Raw genomic sequence first — 19409 nt, forward strand, 5'->3', positions numbered from 1 at the left:
CGCCATTCTCCTGCCTCAGCCTCCCGAGTAGTTGGGACTACAGGCGCCCGCCACCTCGCTCGGCTAGTTCTTTTTTGTATTTTTAGTAGAGACGGGGTTTCACTGTGTTAGCCAGGATGGTCTCGATCTCCTGACCTCGTGATCCACCCGTCTCGGCCTCCCAAAGTGCTGGGATTACAGGCTTGAGCCACCGCGCCCGGCCCTGCAGCGTCATCTTTCAAAGCTGCCTCCAAAGGCACTCTTCCACCTGCAGGCTGGCCCGGGGTCTCTTCTGCGTTCTCACAGCCTTCCAGGACCCCTCCCGGATGTGGCCTATTTCTGTGGCTCAGAAACGGGACCTCTTCCCAGCCCCATGCGACCACAATCAGCACAGCTGGCCATGGTGAGGACTCCCAGCCCGCTGGACCTGGGCCTGGGGCAGCCACAACCCTGCCCTCACCCCGGCCCAGGGTTGGGCATGACCTCTGGGAAAAGCCTCAGGAGAGGACTGGGACTGAAAGAAAGACACCCATGTGATGGAGAGGCAAACTGAGGCTTGGTGAGGGGTGTGACTTGCCCAAGGTCATGGTCAGGGCCAGTCTTAGCTCCACGTCTCTCTCAGGCCTGGGCCCTACTCCAGGGCTCCCCAGACTTTGAAGGTCCCGTGAATCACTGGGGCACCTGTTAAAATGCAGACACTGGTTTGGTAGGTCGGGGTGGTGCTAGACTTGTTATTTCTCACTTGCTGCCACTGCCACTGGCCTGTAAGCCACACTGGGGGCGTCGCAGTCCTTACTAAGGGAGACCTTGGATTTTCAGCCCCACCCTCAGAAGCCCAGAGGCCACTGCTTTAGGAAGGGTGGCGTGTGGGTAGGGTGTGAGTAGGGAAGCCACTTCAAGAAACCCCAATCTCCATTTCTGTTCTGTCAGCCATCTAGGACACCAGAACTTGCTGGAACGTTTTATTAAGTTAAGAGGTTCAGGGGGCAGGAGAGAATCACCTTTTGGGTGGCTCTGGCGGTTCCGCACCCAGCACAGCCTCAGAGGAGGCTGTGGGGCCATGGAAGCCAGCTGCTGGCTCCCTCTGTCCTGAGCCCCATGGTAAGGGTCCAAATGGGGCAGCAAGTGTTAGTAGGAGGTAGGGTAGGAGGAAGGTGGCAGGCTCCCGCCTCTCCCCTGCAGAGACACCCCGCCATGGCCGCTGCCTGGGCCTCCACCAGACCCCCGGACCAGTGCCACCAGCCCAGAAGCCCAAGCAGAGGGTGGCTGGAGACAGAGCGGGACCAGGGCTGGAGGCACACGGCCACCAGGAATTGTTGTTGTTTTTTTTTTAAAGTATAACGTGTTTTGGAAAAAAAGGAAAAAAATCTATATAAAAATCTCTTCACATATAAAATCCTGAAGAAGGTGCAAGGTAAGACCCAGTGCGAGGGGCGCGCTCAGATACGCAGAGTGTGTGTATGTGTGTCTGTGTGTACATGTGTGCACGTGTGTGTGTGTCTGTGTCTGTGTGTGGGTGTGTGTGGTGGGTGCAAGTGCACGTGTGGCCCACAGAGGGTGGGGAGAAAGCTTGGCTTTTGACTTCCATCCAGGAGGGAAAGAGGGCGGCTGGTCCTCCAGCCTGGAGGGTCTGCAGCTGAGTGGGACCTGAAAGACAAAGTGTGACAGGGCTGAGGCCTGGGCTGAGGGGCTGCGAGGCTACCCCGAGGCCAAGCAAGGGTGTTGAGTGGGTCCTTTCACCACCTCTCAGCCCTGAAGGTAGTCAGATCCGCTCTTCCTGGCTCCTTCGTGAGTAGCTCGGCCATAGGGTGGCCTCTCCTGCGTGCCTTAGGAAGTCCATGAGGATTTAGCAGAAAGAGGATGCTCCAGGTAGATGTGGCATTGAAAAAGCAAAAATAAGAACACTTGGGCCAGGTGCAGCGGCTCATGCCTGTAATCTCAGAATTTTGGGAGGCTGAGGCAGGTAGACTGCTTGAGCCCAGGAGTTCGAGACCAGCCTCGGAAATAATGGCGAAACCTCGCCTATACAAAAAGTACAAAAATTATCTGGGCATGGTGGTGTGGGCCTGTGGTTCCAGCTACTCAGAAGGCTGAAGTGGGAGGATCCCTTGAGCCTAGGAGGTTGAGGCTGCAGTGAGCCGTGATTGCATCACTGCACTCCAGCCCAGGTAAGAGTAAGACCTTGTCTCAAAACAACCAATCAACCAACCACTTTGAGCCCTGCTAAGTCAAGAACGAGTGTAACACTAAATGGGACAGAGGCCTGGCCTTGGTGTGCGATGTCTGTGTGTGAAGCTCAGCGGAGACTCACTGTGGGGGTCAGGGATGTGAACACTGCATTTGCCTCCAGCCCCAAGAACCGGGGTACACTGAGCAGGCCGTGGCTCTGTACTGTGCCGCCCAGCTCTGAAGGAACAGACTTAAGCTGATGAAGCAGCCTGTGGCCCGGGTCTGATGGGATCTCTGCAACAATCCCATGTTGCTGGGTTCATCGTCCCTTTTACAGAATGGGAATTGGAGGCCAGAAGAAGAAAGTGGCCTGGCTGGGGTGGTCCAGGAGTTCTGGTTGTGGGAGAGCCTCAGCCCCTGCCCACCCTGCAGGGCGCACACCTTGGCACCCACCTCTACTCAGCCAGGGCTGTTGCGCATCGACTCCTTCTCCTGGAGGGCGGCCATGGCAAGGCGCAGGTGCTCCTTCAGCTGCTCGATCTCCCGCTCGGACCGCGTCTTGATGTGGCTCAGCTCCACGTAGACATCCTGGTACTTCCCCGAGGTGAAGCGCTTGTCCTGGGGGGCAGGAGGCAGGTATGAGGGCATGAAGCCTCTCCCTCCAGCCCTGCCCACCTGGCACATGGGCACCACCAGCAGCCAGACCTCCCCGCGGCCCCTCACTTCATCCCTCCAGGTGGCTCCCCGAGATGGCCCTGGGTCCTGGGCTTCCCTCTCCCACCTCCCTGGTACCACCTAGGGACACAGGTGCCATTGTCATCCTCATCCTGTTTGGGGGGGAGGAGATTTTGCCCAAGACCGCAGGGCAGTGAGTGGCTGGGATGAGAACCAGGTCAGCCTGGCTGGGTGCTCGGGCCCTTCCTGTGAGTTCACGCCACCTGTTCTTCAAGTGCAGTAAACATGGTCTGGCTCAAATGCGCTTACAGAACCACCAACGCGTCCACTTCCTACCCCAAACTGACAGAACGCACCAGGCAGTGACACAGCAGCCAAGCGTGGGCCAGGCGGGCTGCAGACTCGGACCTGGGCTGAACCCTGACCCACCCAACTCCTAGCAATGCGGTTATTCTCACTGGAGTGCAATCTCTCCACGGCAGAGATTTGGGGCTATTTTGTTCACATCTGTCTTCCCAGCGCCTAGCACAGTGCCCGGGACATAGGAGGTGCTCAATAATAATCAATAAATTAAATAATGCTAAATAACAGAAGCAAGTATGGCCTTGGGGAAGTCACTTCCCCTTTCTTAGCCTCAGTTTCCCCGTCAGTGAATGGGGATGACGACACCTACGTGGGAGAAGCACAGGAGAGCCTGAGGCAGGATGAAGCAAGTGGAGGGCTTGGCACAGAGCAGGTGCTCAAAGGATGGCATCCAGGTGGCTCCAGAGGCCCCCACGGCCCCCACGGCCCCCACGGCCCCCACGCCCAGCGGCGGGACCTACCTTCTGCATCATCTGGAGTTCATCCCGGAGGCACTGCACCTCCTTCTTCAGGTACTGGAGTTCATTCTCTTTTACACGAAGCAGCACCTGGGGATACAGGTGCTGGGCTGACCCAGAGCCAGAAGCCAGAGCTACCCTGGCCCACAGTGCCCTGCAGCCCGGGTTTTCTCTGCCTCAGGCCCCTAGAATGCAGCCCCTATCTGCACCAAAACCCTCTAAACCCTGGAGGCAGACTCCTCCAGGAAGCCCTCTCTGATTCCCCTGCTTTGCCTTCTCTTACTCTCACCCCTGTCCAGCCCATGTGGATGGATATCTCATGGTCAACTCTGCTGCAGCCCTCATGCAGCACCAGGCTCTCACCTCAGGGGTAAGATGGATGAAAAGAAGCCCTACATAAACCTGAGCAGGCTGAGCCACTCCACAAGGCACCTCATTAACCCCTCCCCAACCCTGAGGGCCAGGTGCTGCTGACCTGACCAAGGAGGAAACAAGTTCAGCCAGGTCTGGGGGTGCTTAAAAGCTCAGAATGGAGCCAGACTGCCTAGTTCAAATCCCAGTCCAGCTATGCAAGCTTTGGTAAGGTACTTGACCTTCCTGTGTCTCAGTTTCCTCATCTGTAAATGGGGACAGTAACAGTAGCTAATGTATGGAGCTGTCAGGAAGATTAGATGAGTTAACAGACAAAAAGGGCTTCCAGAAGTTCTAGGTACACAGTGAGCCTCACCTAAGTGTTTGTTAAAGAAATAAAATAGGCCGGGCGCGGTGGCTCAAGCCTGTAATCCCAGCACTTTGGGAGGCCGAGATGGGCGGATCACGGGGTCAGGAGATCGAGACCATCCTGGCTAACACGGTGAAACCCTGTCTCTACTAAAAAATACAAAAAACTAGCCAGGCGTGGTGGCAGGCGCCTGTAGTCCCGGCTGCTTGGGAGGCTGAGGCAGGAGAATGGCGTAAACCCCAGAGGCAGAGCTTGCAGTGAGCTGAGATCCGGCCACTGCACTCCAGCCTGGGCGACAGAGCGAGACTCCGTCTCAAAAAAAAAAAAAAAGAAAGAAAAGAAAAAAGAAAAGACAAGACTACAGTGATCCTGGCATCAAGCACACACACACACATACACACACACACACACATATTTTCTTACCCTAGTATTTCCCAGTAAGGAAGGTGCTGGTGCCATTTTACAGATGAGCTACTGGGACTCAGAAAAGTGATTTCCTATGGTACACGGCAGGTAGGTGACACAACGCAGGTGGGAGGGAAGAATTCTGGCTACTGGATGTGTAGTAGGTGTTCTGGCCTAGTCAGGCTGGCCAAGCCACTCAGAGACTTGACTTTCCTGCCACAGGTGACACGCAGCCTGTGGCGGGGGTGCACCACGGCCCTGGGCCCCGAGAACCACTGGGCTGCCTGGTGCTAGTGAGGGCACTCACCTCCAGCTCGCAGGAACTCCGCTCATTGCTGCGCCCGCAGCCGTTGCCCATGCCCTGCGAGGCAATGAAGCCGCGCAGCTGGTCTATTTCCTCTGACAGGCGGCCATGCAGCTCCTGGGAGAGGCACGGTGGTCAGGGGAGGGGTGCTGGGACCCGCCCGTGTCCTCCCAACCTGGGGCCAGGCCCACCTGGTTGTGGCGCAGCAGCTCCTGGCCCTCCTGCTGGCAGCGGCGCAGCGTGTGCTCACGCTCCTCGGCCTGCCGCGTGAGCGCCCCTATCTCCAGGCACTTCTGCGAGTACTGCTCCGATAGCACCTGCAGCTCCCGCTTCAGTGCCTCCACATCTGACCTGCCCCAGAGGAGGAGCAAAGGAGAGCATAGGTTATCTTGCCCCTGCCAAGCCTGGAGTCCAGTCAGGGCAGACTCAAAGCATGCCAGGACTCTGGGGTTCCCTCTTTAGGTTTGCCTTTAGCCTGCTGTGGGGCTGTGAACCAGTGATAGCCTGTCTGGGCTACAGGTATTTCCCCTAAGTGAGGGTGGTTTGGAGGAGCCCATCTTTTTTCTTTCTTTCTTCTTCTTTTTTTTAAATGGAGTCTTGCTCTCACTCTTGTTGCCCAGGCTGGAGTGCAATGGCACAATCTTGGCTCACTGCAACCTCCACCTCCTGGGTTCAAGTGATTCTCCTGCCTCAGTCTCCCAAGTAGCTGGAATTACAGGCACCCGCCACCACACTCGGCTAACTTTTGTATTTTTCGTAGAGATGGGGTTTCACCATGTTGGCCAGGCTAGTCTCAAACTCCTGATGTCAGGTGATCCGCCTACCTCAGTCTCCCAAAGTGCTGGGATTGAGGCATGAGCCACCGTGCCTGGCCGGAGGAGCCCATCCTTAGTCCCTGAAGCCTCAACATTCCAAAACTGTGTTCTGGGGCAGGGAGAGGCCTACTGGTCAACAGTGACACTGCAGCCCAGCTCCAGGGGAGACTAAAGGGGTGAAGAGGTGGGTGGAGGCCGGGACCAGCAAAGACAAGAAGGCACCTGAAGAACTCTGTGAGGACTGGCATGGGGTCTGCCTGAGGACCTTCTACTTCTGTTTCTTGCATCCATGAGACTGGAGCAGGAATCTCAGCTAGGGGCAAACTGATGTGTCCTCTGCCAAGGGGCCTCAGCAAAGTTCCTCAACCCATAACCATCAGGGTGGGCAGTTGGGCCCTGGCATCATCTTACTGGTGCTGCTTCCGGAGCCCATCCGGGCCCTGCTGGAGACTCCGTGTTTTGCTCAGCTCTCGGCTCAGCTCTTCCTGGTAGGCCTTCTTCATGGCTTCAATGGCTGGAAGCAGGGCAGAGAGGCACAAGAGAGACTAGAGGGGGTCACCAGCACCAAGTGCCACCAGCTCCGAGACACCACATGTACTGGTGGAGATAGGACCAACGAGTGCTATGCAAAGAGAACCGAACCAGGAGTCCAGAGCAGCCTAGGCTATGTCATAAAATGAGTGGCTTGGGGTAAGCTGCTCAACCTCTCTGAGCCCATCTATTAAGGAAAGATAATCCTGTTGGATGGGCCCTGCTGGGGAGACAGCTCAGTGTCTGACAATTGGTACCTCCTGTTCCAGTGATTTCTGGGTAGGACCCCACCTAGTACACCCTCCCTGCAGACTCTGAGGGCTCTCAAACAAGGCCTATCTGCTTTGCCCAGCCTAGTGGTCAAGAGCTCAGGCTCCACAGTCAGCATAAATCTATGTGACTTTGCACAGGTGACTTAACCCCTCGTGCCTCAGGTCCCTTATCTGGAAAATAGGGATAGATAACAACAGTACCTTTCCTCCATGGGGTTACTGGAAGGTGTGTGAAGTATTTAGAACAAAGCATGGCTCAGAGTAAATGCCCCAACATTAGCTCCTGCTGGCTTTATTCTCAGATTGTGAGCTCCTAAGGACTGAGACCGAGGCTTTTTTTTTTCTCACTCAGGGCTGTTGTGAGGATTAAATAAGTGCCACCCATAGTTTTACCCACAATTCTAAAATCCCAAACCTCTGAACATTGAAAGTTTCTTTTTTTTTTCTTTTTGAGACAGTCTCACTCTGTCACCCAGGCTGGAGTGCAGTGGTGTAATGTCGGTTCACTGCAACCTCCGCTGCCCGCTTTCAAGCGACTCTCCTGCCTCAGCCTCCTGAGTAGCTGGGATTACAGGTGCCTGCCACTGTGCATGGCTAATTTTTGTATTCTTACTAGAGACAGGGTTTCACCATCTTGGCCAGGCTGGTCTTGAACTCCTGACCTTGTGATCCACCCACCTCAGCCTCTCAAAGTGCTGGGATTATAGGCATGGGCCACAGTACCCAGACTTTTTTTTTTTTTCTTTCTTTTAATGGAGTCTCACTCTGTCACCCAGGCTGGAGTGCAGTGGTGCAATCTCAGCTCACTGCAGCCTCTGTCTCCTGGGTTCAAGAAATTCTCCTGCCTTAGCCTCCTGAGTAGCTGGGATTGCAGCAGCCCACCATCACGTCCAGCTAATTTTTGTATTTTTATTAGAGATGGGGTTTCACCATGTTGGTCAGGCTAGTCTTGAACTCCTACCTCAGGTGATCCGCCTGCCTTGGCCTCCCAAAGTGCTGGGATTACAGGCATGAACCACCGCACCCGGCCTCTGGTAACTCTTTTGGTGACAATCCCCACCCTGAATGGACATGAGGCTATTTATGGTCTTTATTACTACACTTAAGTGTGATTTTTATCCATTTCACAGCAGAAACCTTAGTACCAGATTACAAGGCGAAGTCCAGACTCTGCTGAGGAGAAAGGGGTCTCTAACACATGTGGCTGCAAAGATGGTCTTCCTAAAATGCAGAGCACACTGGCCCCAGGGCTGGGTTCAAGTGCATGAGCCCATGGTTGTTAGCTTCAGATCATGTGACATTGCCAGCATTTCTATTGTTCTACAAACCCCTAGTGATGCCTAGGAATGTGCCAGGCACACAGCAGGTGTGTGGTGGCAGGAGGGGAGGGAATTGTCCAGGATGAAGGGTGCTCCCTTGGGAAACATGTGGGGCCCAGTGCCTGGTACACAGCTAGCATGGACAATGCTCACACTTTCCCCTGCTCTCCCCAGGGTCTGGCCCATGTGCCCAGGGAGCAGGCACTCCTGTGAGGACCGGGGATGCAGCTGATCAGCCTCTCCCCACTGCATGTAGGTAGTATGTGGCTTTAGGCACTCTATGGTGGCTGAAGGCCCCTGAGCAGGAGGAGTCACCACCCATGATAGTGGTTGTGTTGGGGGTGGGGAGGGTGTCTTTTACTGCCTCAGTTTCCCTTTTCGAGTAGGGCTACAGGCCAGTTCTTGGGGCTTACAACCCCTGCTGACCCTTTACCCCAAATGTGGCACTGAGATCCCTACATCTTATTTGATAAAGTCCTCCCCAGTTTGGCTAGGAGGAGCCTCAGCACAGAGGCTCAGGGCCCAGCCCACTGTGCCCCACCGAGGGTCCATACCTGAGGCCGTGGCTGCCGTCTCCTCCGCCAGGAGCCACTCCTTCTCCTGCTGCAGCCGCTGCAGCTCCCGCTCATGGTGCCGCTGCAGCTCCTCCATCACCTGCTGGTGTGAGGACTCCATCTCTGCCAGGCTGCGCTCACATGCCTCCTGTGGGCCGGAGGCCAGGGTATCACCGGCTGCCCCATTTCTCTGGACAGCAGCCCTTCCCCAGCCTCCAGAGGAGAAGGTTCAGGGGCAGGTACACCACCTCTTCCTGGGTCCCAGCACCTCCAGTCTGCACCTGCTCCTGCTCCCACCCCCACCCCACGGCTCCTCATTCACAAACCTCACCTCAAGCCCTCCAGGGACTCCCCGTCCTAGAGTCAAGTCCCTGTTTCCATGGCTGACCTTTACGGTCTCATCCCTGGTCCTTCTCTGCCAAGCAATCTTATAGTTATGGTTGCAGCACGTTCACACCTCTCAGCTTTAGCTCATGCTATTCCCACTGCTTGGATTTTTTTTTTTTTTTTTTTTTAGTAGAGACGGGGTTTCACCGTGTTTGCCAGGATGGTCTCGATCTCCTGACCTCGTGATCCACCCGTCTCGGCCTCCCAAAGTGCTGGGATTACAGGCTTGAGCCACTGTGCCCGGCCCTTTTTTGTATTTTTTAGTAGAGACGGGGTTTCACTGTGTTAGCCAGGATGGTCTCGATCTCCTGACCTCGTGATCCGCCCGTCTCGGCCTCCCAAAGTGCTGGGATTACAGGCTTGAGCCACCGCGCCCGGCCTTTTTTTTTTTTTTTTTTTTTTGAGACAGAGTCTTACTCTGTCACCCAGGCGGGAGTGCAGTGGAGTGATCTCAGCTCACTGCAACCTTCACCTCCTGGGTTCAAGCGATTCTCCTGCCTCAGCCTCCCAAGTAGCTGGGACTACAGGTACACACTACCATGCCTGGCTAATTTTTATATTTTTAGTAGAGATGGGGTTTCACTGTGTTAGCCAGGATGGTCTTGGACTCCTGACCTTGTGATCTGCTGACCTTGGCCTCCCAAAGTGCTGGGATTATAGGTGTGAGCCACTGTGCCCAGCCTGGAATGTTTTTTTGGCAATTTTACCTCCCTGGGTAATTTACTGACCTGCAGCCCAGTTTAAATGTCTCTCCTAGCTCTGTCTCTGGGAAGCCTCTCCTCTGCCTCAGAAGGTTCTACTTCTGCTAAACCGTAAGTTCCCTGAAGACTGAGAACATCTGCCTGGTACAGTCCCCAGGGTCTAGGCCAGGGCCTGACATGTGGCAGGTGCTCAGTAAATGAGCTGAAACTGATGATGTAATACAAAATAAGGCTTAGTAGACAAGACGGGCAAGTATCTCAAAGACTAATAATACCCACTGCTGGGAGTGTCTGCTATAACGGTGTTGCAGGGGTGCGGGGGTGGTCCCGTGGCATCATCACATTCTGCGACCCCACTGGTTGACCTAGCAGGTCCGCTCCTAGGAATGATCCCACAGAAAGTTGTATGTGTACAGACTTTTGGAACAAGGGTATTCCCTACGGCAAGGTTGGTAACAGATGAAAACTGGAAACAATCTAAGTCCCTATCAGGGGAACTCTTGAATAAAAGATGGGATCGAGCTTGACAATGGGCCACAGGCAGCTGCTAAACAGTTTTTGTGTGGATGCTGTGGAAAAAGATCCCAAAATGAAGTGGTGAAAGTTGGCTTCTGACACTACACATGGTATGATCCCACTCATGGGAACAAAGGTGCAGACCTGTCCGTCCCAGTGAATGAACGCGAAAACACAGAAAAGGTAGGGAGGATATTGTGGGGGGTAGAATGATAGCCCCCCAAAGTCTTCCACATCCTACTCCCAGGATCTGTGACTACATCATGTTACGTGGCAAAGAGGAATTCAGGCTGCAGAGGGAATTAAGGTTGCTAATCAGCTGACCTTTAAATCGGGAGATTATCCCAGATTATCCCTCAAGCCCAGTGTAATCACAAGGGTCCTTAAAAGTGGACGAAGGGGGCAGAAGCGAAGAATTCAAGGGAGGTGTGACCAGGAAGGGATGGTCACAGTGATGTGGCGGGAGGACTCGACGTCCCCTCTGCAGGCTTTGAAGATGAAGGAAGGGGCTGAGAGCCAAGGGATGTGGGTGGCCACCAGAAGCCACAGAAGGCAAGGGATACAACGGGTGCCTGCCTCGGCTGCCCATGCCTCAGCTACAGCACAGCAAGACCTGCATTAGATTTCTCGCCTACAGAAGCGTGAGGTAATACGTGTGCATTATTTAGGTAGCTGTGGTGACAGGTTACAGCTGCCATCAGAAACTGATAGGCAGGCGGCAGCAGCCACTAACGGGACCCCGGGGTGGCAGCTGGCAGCGGAAGGAGTGTGGGGGTGTTGATTTCCACCCTTTCAGTTTGTTTAAATTATTTTTGAAAATGTAAACCTTTTTATTTGATAATTTAAAAAATGTTTAAGGTCATTAAAAAGGGAAGGGGAAGAAGAGCCAGGGAAGAAACTGAGGCACAGAGGGCCAGATGAGGGACTGTGTCTCCCCCATGCACAGGCCACCTCCCTGCCTCTCTGGCAGCCACACCTGGGCTACAGGGGATGATTTTTTTTTTTTTTTTTTTTTGAGACGGAGTCTCGCTCTGTCGCTCAGACTGGAATGCAGGGGCCGGATCTCAGCTCACTGCAAGCTCTGCCTCCTGGGTTTACGCCATTCTCCTGCCTCAGCCTCCCGAGCAGCTGGGACTACAGGCGCCTGCCACCTCGCCCGGCTAGTTTTTTTGTATTTTTTAGTAGAGACAGGGTTTCACCATGTTAGCCAGGATGGTCTCGATCTCCTGACCTCATGATCTGCCTGTCTCGGCCTCCCAAAGTGCTGGGATTACAGGCTTGAGCCACCGCGCCCGGCTGCAGGGGATGATTTGATGGAAGAGCGAGGGCCAAGAGCTTTATGTGGGGACAGGAGTGGCTGTCCCCTGGCTTCTGTTCCTGCCCTCTATATGTCTCCTGGCTTAGGACAACAGAACATGGCTTGGACCTCAGAGGGGTCTTCATCCTGGCTGCGCCTTGGAGTGAACCTGAATAAACCCCTTGCCCCTCTGAGCTTCAGTCTTGGCGTCTGTAAAGGAGACCTCGCAGGAGCAGCCCCCGAGGCTCCCTGGGCACGGGAACCCTGTGCACAGAGGGAGTCAGTATGCCAGCGCCCACCACTGGGGAGCCCAGCAATGTGTGGGTGGGCACTGCTCTTCTGCAAAGGGCCAGACTAGGCAGGCAGACCTGGCAGCTCAGGGGTACAGGGGCTGACACCAGGAGGCGGGACTCAGCTGACAAACAGGGGCTCCTAGGTGGCCAGGGGCTGCTCTCTCACCTACCTTCCTGAGTGGCCCAAGGTGTCCTGATCCTGGCTGCCACCTCTGACATGGACATCAAAGAAGATGAAGAAATGCCTGTGTTCCCCACTGCAATAGTGGGGAAGGGTTCTCTTTACCAGACATCCAGTGGGTGAAGCCCCAGACCACTCAACAGCTGTCCTGCAGCAGCAAGCCCCCAACCCCTGAAGGAAGGGCACCCACTCAGCCTGAGATACCAGCTGGGGAATCCCTCCCAGCTGTCACTCCTCCAGGTCCACCGAGTTTCCAGCCACCTCCTCCCATGCCTGAGGGTGACACAGATGACTCAGCACCTCTTCTCTGCTGCCCTCCACATCTGGGGTCACTCCTCCACCTGCCTGGTCTTCAGTTCTGTTTCCCAATTATTCCCTTCTCCCCTCCCACCTGCTCCCCCTGCCCACCCCACCCTAACGGGACGAAACACTGACAGACTTTGATGCGCCCAATGGGGAACCTGGGGACCAGAACGCCTGGACCCCAGACACAGGTTTGCCTATAGCTCAAAGGTCACACCCTTCTGTGGGCCTCAGTTTTGCCACCTGTAAGCTGAGAAGCCAAAGCAGTGCCTTTTAAACTTCATAGTAGTGGCAGAGCCTTTATCCAAAGGAATTCTGAAGCTGGCTCTATGAGTAAAATGGACAAAGACAGGCCAGTGCAGTGGTCACATCTGTACCCCCAGCACTTTCGGAGGCCAAAATGGGAGCACTTGAGCCCAGGAGTTCAAGACCAGCCCGGGCAACATAGTGAGTCCTTGTGTCTACAAAAAATTTTTTTTAATTAGCCAGGCATGGTAGTGTAGCCTGTGGGCTGAGGTGGGAAGATTGCTTAAGCCCTAGAGTTCAAAGCTGCAGTGAGCCTCTGTGCCACTGCACTGTAGCCTGGGTGACAGTGAGAGACCTCATCTCTAAAACAATGAAAATAAATAAAATAAAATGGAGGAAGATGAAGCCGCTCTGACTATAGGTGGGTATGAATAGGTCCCAGCCCCTCCCACCCAGAAAGTAGCCCCTGGAGCTTCTTAGAGCAGAGCGCAGGCAGAAGCCCCCTGGCTGGGGGCCTCGGAGGTCCTCCCACCTGCTTCAGCTGTGGTATTGGGCCTCCAACTCCCTTGTCTGCCTCAGGGTGGGGGCTACAGGCACAACACTGGCTCCTCCCTGCCCCTCCCTGGGACAAGGTAAGCCCCCAGGCGCGCCCTCTGTGTCCCACCCCAACTCCCCTGCCTACTCCTCTATCAGTAGAACCTCCATCCACTACTTGGCCCCAGGACGGTCTCCGGGCTTCCCTGTAGCAGCAGCCCCAGCCTCAGGGCCCCCAAAGGCCCCTCTGCCTTCTGTAGAACCGGTCATCCAGTCCTAAATTCTCCTTCCTCCATATCCTTGACATTCACCCTCCTTCAGCCATTTCCTAACACCTTACACCTGGCCCTCTCCCAAGCCCCCTCCACTCTGACATCACTTTCTTGATGTCACTGTCTGACCCCAAACCTCCGAAAGTCTGTGGAATGAGCTTCCTTTTATTTGATTTGTTCTTTTTGTTGTTGTTTTTAGATAGAGTCTCACTGTTGCCCAGGCTGGAGTGCAGTGGCAGGATCTCAGCTCACTGCAACCTCTGCCTCCCAGGTTCAAGCGATTCTCCTGCCTCAGCAGGAGAATCTGCCACTGGAGTAGCGGGGATTACAGGTGCCCACCACTGTGCCCTGATAATTTTTGTACTTTTTTTTTAGTAGAGACAGGGCTTCACCATGCTGGCCAAGCTGGTCTCGAACACTTGACCTCGAGTGATCCACCTATCTCACCTCCCAAAGTGCTGAGATACAGGTGTTAGCCACCATGCCAGGCCAGAGCTTCTACCTCTTAGCTCAGCACTGAAGGCCTCCACAACAGACACCAACCAGTCTTCCTTCTCATGCCCCAGTCAATGCCTTCCTGAGAGCCCCCTCACGACGTGACCTCCCCTTGGAAACTTCTAGAAGGCTCCTCCTGCCTAGGGCCTAGATCTCAGCCTTCTTTTCTGTCGCCAGGCTGGAGTGCCATGGCACGATCTTGGCTCACTGTAACCTGGGCCTCCTGGGTTCCAACGATTCCCCTGCCTCAGCTTCCCAAGTAGCTGGGACTAGAGGTGTGCACCACCATGCCCGGCTAATTTTTTGTATTTTATTAGAGACAGGGTTTCACCACGTTGGCCAGGTTGGTCTCGTTCTCCTGACCTCGTGATCCACCCACTTTGGCCTCCCCAAAGTGCTAGGATTACAGGCATGAGCCACTGTGCCTGGCCCCTTCTTTTCTACTTTAGATAATGGTGTGATAGGTGTGATAACTACAGACAGCTGATTGTCAAATTTTTAGGAATTCTGTGATGTAGTTGTTAAGCACAGCCATTAAAAATTAAATTTATATACTTATAATTAAATTAACTACATTAAAGACAACGTAACAGATGCTCAAATTTATTACTTTCTAATTATTTCACTGTGTTTTATTATGCATGCTCTTGGGGTCAATCACATCTACTGCATCTGCATGGTGGAAATCCTACTGGATAGTGTGAACATCTCTTCCCAACTCTGTGTCCAGGGACTTTGTGCTGGAAATGCAGCATTGGCCACAGTGGGAGTATTTACACTGCAGAATTTGTAAACATTACACATCAGGGCTTGATTTATTGTTTTGTTGACTGTCTAGACTTAATCAAGTGATAAGAAAATGTTAATAATGCAGATTAAACTTAAAAGTCTGTCATATCTATAACCATTACATTGTAAATAGAACAAAAAATTGCAAAAATATTCTTAATAGAAAATTCTCAAATATTCTCAGTAAAAAACTACTATCCGATTTAGCAAAGAAGTCACTCACAACATGGAACAGTAACGTTTCGACAAATGTCTTCGCATCTTACTCATTACCATAAACAAAAGTGTCAACCAGTATACATATTAAAAGAACCCCCGTTTGTTAATTAGTTGTGGATACAAGAGTATGGAAAAATCACTGAAAGCATTTTGAGAAAAATCCATTTGCTACATGAAATTCACAATAAAATTATATATTTTTTATTTGTAAATTGTGTACTAAGCATTGTTTTTATTGGTAAAATGTATAATAAACTCATATATGTGTACACACACACGTTTTTTCTAGAGAGTTAGTTTGCCCTAGTTGTGACAACCAAAAGTGTTCCCAGACACAGCCTAATGTCCCCAAGGGGGACAAAATGGACCCCATTGAGAACCACTGTCCTAGGCAGACAGTGCATTTTCTGAGGGCCACTGGAGGCTCTCCTGTCCTGTGGACCTCCTTGAGTGGGGCCTGGCCTGCTGGGCCTCAGTAAGATTTCCCTGTGTTCAGGGAGTGACTCTCGGGGCCACTGGCCCCCAACTTCCCCAGGGCAAGGGTCCAAGTGCAGAGTGTCACATGGGGACTCACACACAGGCTCTGCCGTCAGCCGGACCCTCGCTCAAATCCCACCTTTGACACCTGCAGGCAGGGTGACCTCAGGCAAGTCACATAACCTCTCAGAGTTCAGTGGCCTTGTCTGTAAAATGGGCACAGTGATCACGCCCACCAGCTGTGGGGAGAGTAAATGAGATGACACATGTCAAATGCCCCACACCTGGGTTCCAGCACACACAGGAAGGGCTCCCAAAATCTCAGCTGTTTCCTGATAACACGGCAACCGGAAACCTGCCCCCTCCCCCTGAAAAACAGCCCCTGGCCTTACCTGTGAGATGTAGCCCGGGGGGATGTGGCCGTCCTCCTGGGATCTCGGCGCACTCTGAGGAGCCTCCCCTTGGAGACGCCATGCCTCCAGCTGGGCCCGAAGAGCCTGAACCTACGAGGGAGAAGGGTGGTCAGTGGGGCCTGGAAGCTGGGGCAGGGCTGGTGGAAGGCAGTGAGGAGCCCACAGGCTTCCAGCTCCACACGGATAAAAGCCCAGCATCCCTGGAAGGCTTAGGAATGGCTCAGGGTTTGAGAAGAGCAAGCAGCCCTGGAGTGAGATGTGGCCAGGGGACATGCTGGGCTGTTTCCTGGATGGCCAGGTCAATGACCTGGGAGAGCCTTGGCCCAGAGAAGGCTAGACAGGGTTAGGAAGAGGAAACTATGGTCACAGATGTTTACACATCATGTAGGTGGCAGAGGAAACATCTTTGAGCCTCAGTTTTCCCGTCAGTAAAACCGCTGAGGTCTACCCTAGCGGTAGAGGCCGCTATGAGGATTCCATGAGTCAGTGCAGGCAGGGAGGTCACGTGCAGCAGACGCACAATAAACGGTCTCTCCCTTCTTTTTTTTTTTTTTTTTTTTTTTTTTGAGACAAAGTCTGGCTCTATTGCCCATGCTGGAGTGCCGTGGCTTGATCTCGGCTCAGTGCACCCTCTGCCTCCCGGGCTCTAGCCATCCTCTCACCTCAGCCTCCCAAGTAGCTGGGACTACAGGTATGCACCAGCACGCCCAGCTAAATTTTGTATTTTTTTGTAGACATGAGGATTTGCCATATCGCACAGACTGGTCTAAAACTCTTGGCTTCAAAGTGACCCTCCCACCTTGGCCTCCCAAAGTGTTAGGATTACAGGTGTGAGCCACAGCGCCTGGCAGGTCTCTCCCTTCTCTTCCCACTTCCCTTCTCTATGGCAGCTAAGGGCAGAACTAGGGGAAAAAAAACAAACAAACTACTAAGGTCTAAGGAAGAAGATTCTAGTTCGCAGGAGTGTGGGGTACATACTCACAGATTAGGGGTGAGCTCCCCATTACTGTAGGAGTGCAAGACAAATACCAGGGTGTGAATGCAGGGACTGGAGGGACGTGGGGGCAAGGGGCCTCCTAGAGAACCAGCGTGGTGCCTACCTCCTTCTCCAGTGCCTCGTGGCTGTCACTTGGGGTCCCTCGGCGCTCTCCGCGGCTTTGGTTGAGCAGGGCAGTGAGGGGCACCCGCTTATTCTCCCGCAGGGGCAGCTTCTCCAGCTCCTGCCACTTCTTCTCGATCTCCTCACTGAGCCGATTTTGCTGGTCCTCAGTCAGGGGGGCACCCAGGCCCCGGCGCAGCCCCTCACCAGCGGGCACCTCTGGGGTCCTGCTGTCTGTGGCCTCGAACCACTTGCGTCGCTCCTCGGAGCGCTGGGCCAGGTCCCGCTCCAGCTCCTCCTGCTTGGCCAGGCGGTCAGGAGTGCGGGCCGGGGTGCGGGCCCGCTGTGGGGAGGCCTGGGTCAGCGGGGAGAGCTCCACGTAGTCCAAGGCCTGCCGCTGCCCATCTGCCTTCCGAGGGCCACCCCGGCTGATGACCTCAACGCCCGCCCGCTGCTCCCCTGCCTTCAGGGGGCCCTTCTGTGTGCCGTAGTTGTGCAGCGCGTTCTCCTTATTAGAGTCCGAGAGCCTAGGGCACCAGCAGAGCCACGTCAGGTGGGTCCTCACTCCTGAGTCCCGCAATGAGCACTTTCGGAGTGACACCTGTGTGTCAGGCCCTGTGCCAGGGGCTGGAGACAGATCCCAGGGAAGGAAGCAGCCTGACCTAAGCTTCCTGGTTAACAGAGCCCGGGAACCTCCCAGCTCCACCACTCCACAGCCCAGGGACCCACCAGGATGCCTGGCTTCCCTCAACCCCTCTCGTTTCTGTTTCTCAAGGAACAGGGTCTCACTCTGCTGCCCAGGCTGAAGTAGAGTGGTGTGATCATAGTTCACTGCAGCCTTAAACTCCTTAGCTCAAGTGATCCTCCTGCCCTGGCCTCTGGAGTAGCTGGGACTATAGAAAGGCACCACCATGCTCAGCTAATTTTTAAAATTTTTGATAGAGATGGGGTCTCAGTATACTGCCCAGGTTGATCTCGAACTCCTGGGCTCACGTGATCCTCCCACCTCAGCCTCCCAAAGCTCTGGGATTACAGGCTCACGTGAGCCACCACGCTGGTCTCTTTGCCCTCTTTGAGCTGCAGTGACCTCATCTGTAATGTGGGACAGCAACGCCTCTCACAGGATGGATGTGAGGACGGGGTGGGCGAATGTGGAAAGCAGGCAGAGGGCTTTTTGCAAATGGTGATCAAGGAGTTGGTGTAGGACACAATGTCCCAGGTTCCCAAGGCTCACAGTGGCAAGGGGGATGCCCACAGTCACTGCTGATGGGGTGAAGGCAGGGACCTTGGGGTGCAGAGAACACAAGTTGTGGCGACTTTGAACAACTATGGCAGTTCTCTTTATCCACAGTCATAGCTGGGTACGTGGTCACCCTGCCAAAAACTATACTCGCAGTGTTCCCAGAGCTACCTGTAGCCACGTGACTATAGCCTGACAAGTGGGTATGGCACGTGGCTCCCCTGAAAGGGCAGACCGAGCCCCACCAGGCCAGGTCTGCATACCTCGGGGCTGTTCTGAAGGGAGACATAAACATCTGTCTCGATTAAGCGACTGTGCCCAGGGCTTCCTTCTTAAAGCAGCTGGGCCTATATGCTAAGTAACAGTCCAACTCACTGCACTTCAGAGTACACAAAGTGCTCTGGGCACATCATTGCACATGTACAGACATGACACACTAATATGACAGATAGGGACTCTGAAACCTAGACAGGGAAAGAGCCTCTGGCCTAAGGCTGAATAGCCATGGTGTGGCCAGGCTGGGGGACTCGGCCTCCAGGCTCAGATGATCCTCCCACCACGGCTGGCTAATTTTTAAATTTTTTGTAGCAACGAGGTCTCACTATATTGCCCAGGCCGGTCTTGAACTCCTGAGCTCAAGTGATCCTCCCATCTCAGCCTCCCAAGGTGCTGGGATTACAGTTGTGAGCCACCACGCCCAGCCCAGCCCCCTTTAATACCATACTCTGTTCCCGCTGCCCAGCAGCTCCAAGTCCCAGCACCACATAGGCATCTGGGGTGTATACGGTGGGGGACTCTGCCACTGGGTAACTCAGCCCTCCTGCCCCAGTGCCCATGGCAGCCTCCAGAGGGAGTGAGCTCCCCATCCCGGGAGGCGTGGGCTCCAAGGCCGAACTGCCTAACCACCCCTTCCCGACACAGGCTTAGACACGGCCGCCACGGCACAGAGACAGCACAGCCACCTGGCGGAGGCTTTTGACTCACAGGCATCTCCACCAAAGAGAAGAGGCCCCATCACATTTGAGGAGGCAGATCAAACCTCAAACCCTCAGCGTACTTCTGGATGATACTGAGAATGCTCACTGGTCTCTTCCCATGTTGTTGACAGAGAAACGAGGGCCCAGAATGTGCAGCCCTCAGGTGAGTGCCTAGAAATCCACTCAGGGACGCAAGGGAAAGTGCCTCTCCCAAGGCCCCAGTCCAGCTTAGTACGTACTTGGTGACATCTGGGGCTGAAGTTGGACGCACGGTCTTTCTCAGAGCCTCGATCCAGTTCCGCCGGATGCCTGAGGTCATGGCCGACAAGGTATAGACAGCATCCTTGGTCTGTAAGGCCACCGCACGGGTAGGTTGCCATATGGCCAGAAGCATGACTCCCTCCC

General features: G+C 54.2%; 1 protein-coding gene across 1 annotated transcript in view; it reads right to left on the reverse strand.

The window, feature by feature from the left end:
- Positions 1-928: 928 nt before the first annotated feature.
- The window catches only part of TRIOBP (TRIO and F-actin binding protein), a 78265-nt gene continuing 59784 nt past the window's right edge, over positions 929-19409 (reverse strand). The window contains 10 exon segments of the mRNA XM_010389214.2: positions 929-1626; positions 2602-2766; positions 3648-3734; positions 5078-5191; positions 5266-5425; positions 6301-6403; positions 8566-8713; positions 15668-15778; positions 16789-17314; positions 19244-19353. Coding sequence (XP_010387516.2) covers positions 2608-2766; positions 3648-3734; positions 5078-5191; positions 5266-5425; positions 6301-6403; positions 8566-8713; positions 15668-15778; positions 16789-17314; positions 19244-19353 — 1518 coding nt within the window. The 3' untranslated portion in view covers positions 929-1626; positions 2602-2607.

This window comes from Rhinopithecus roxellana, chromosome 13 (genome assembly GCF_007565055.1).
Source record: "Rhinopithecus roxellana isolate Shanxi Qingling chromosome 13, ASM756505v1, whole genome shotgun sequence".
Lineage (NCBI taxonomy): Eukaryota > Metazoa > Chordata > Mammalia > Primates > Cercopithecidae > Rhinopithecus > Rhinopithecus roxellana.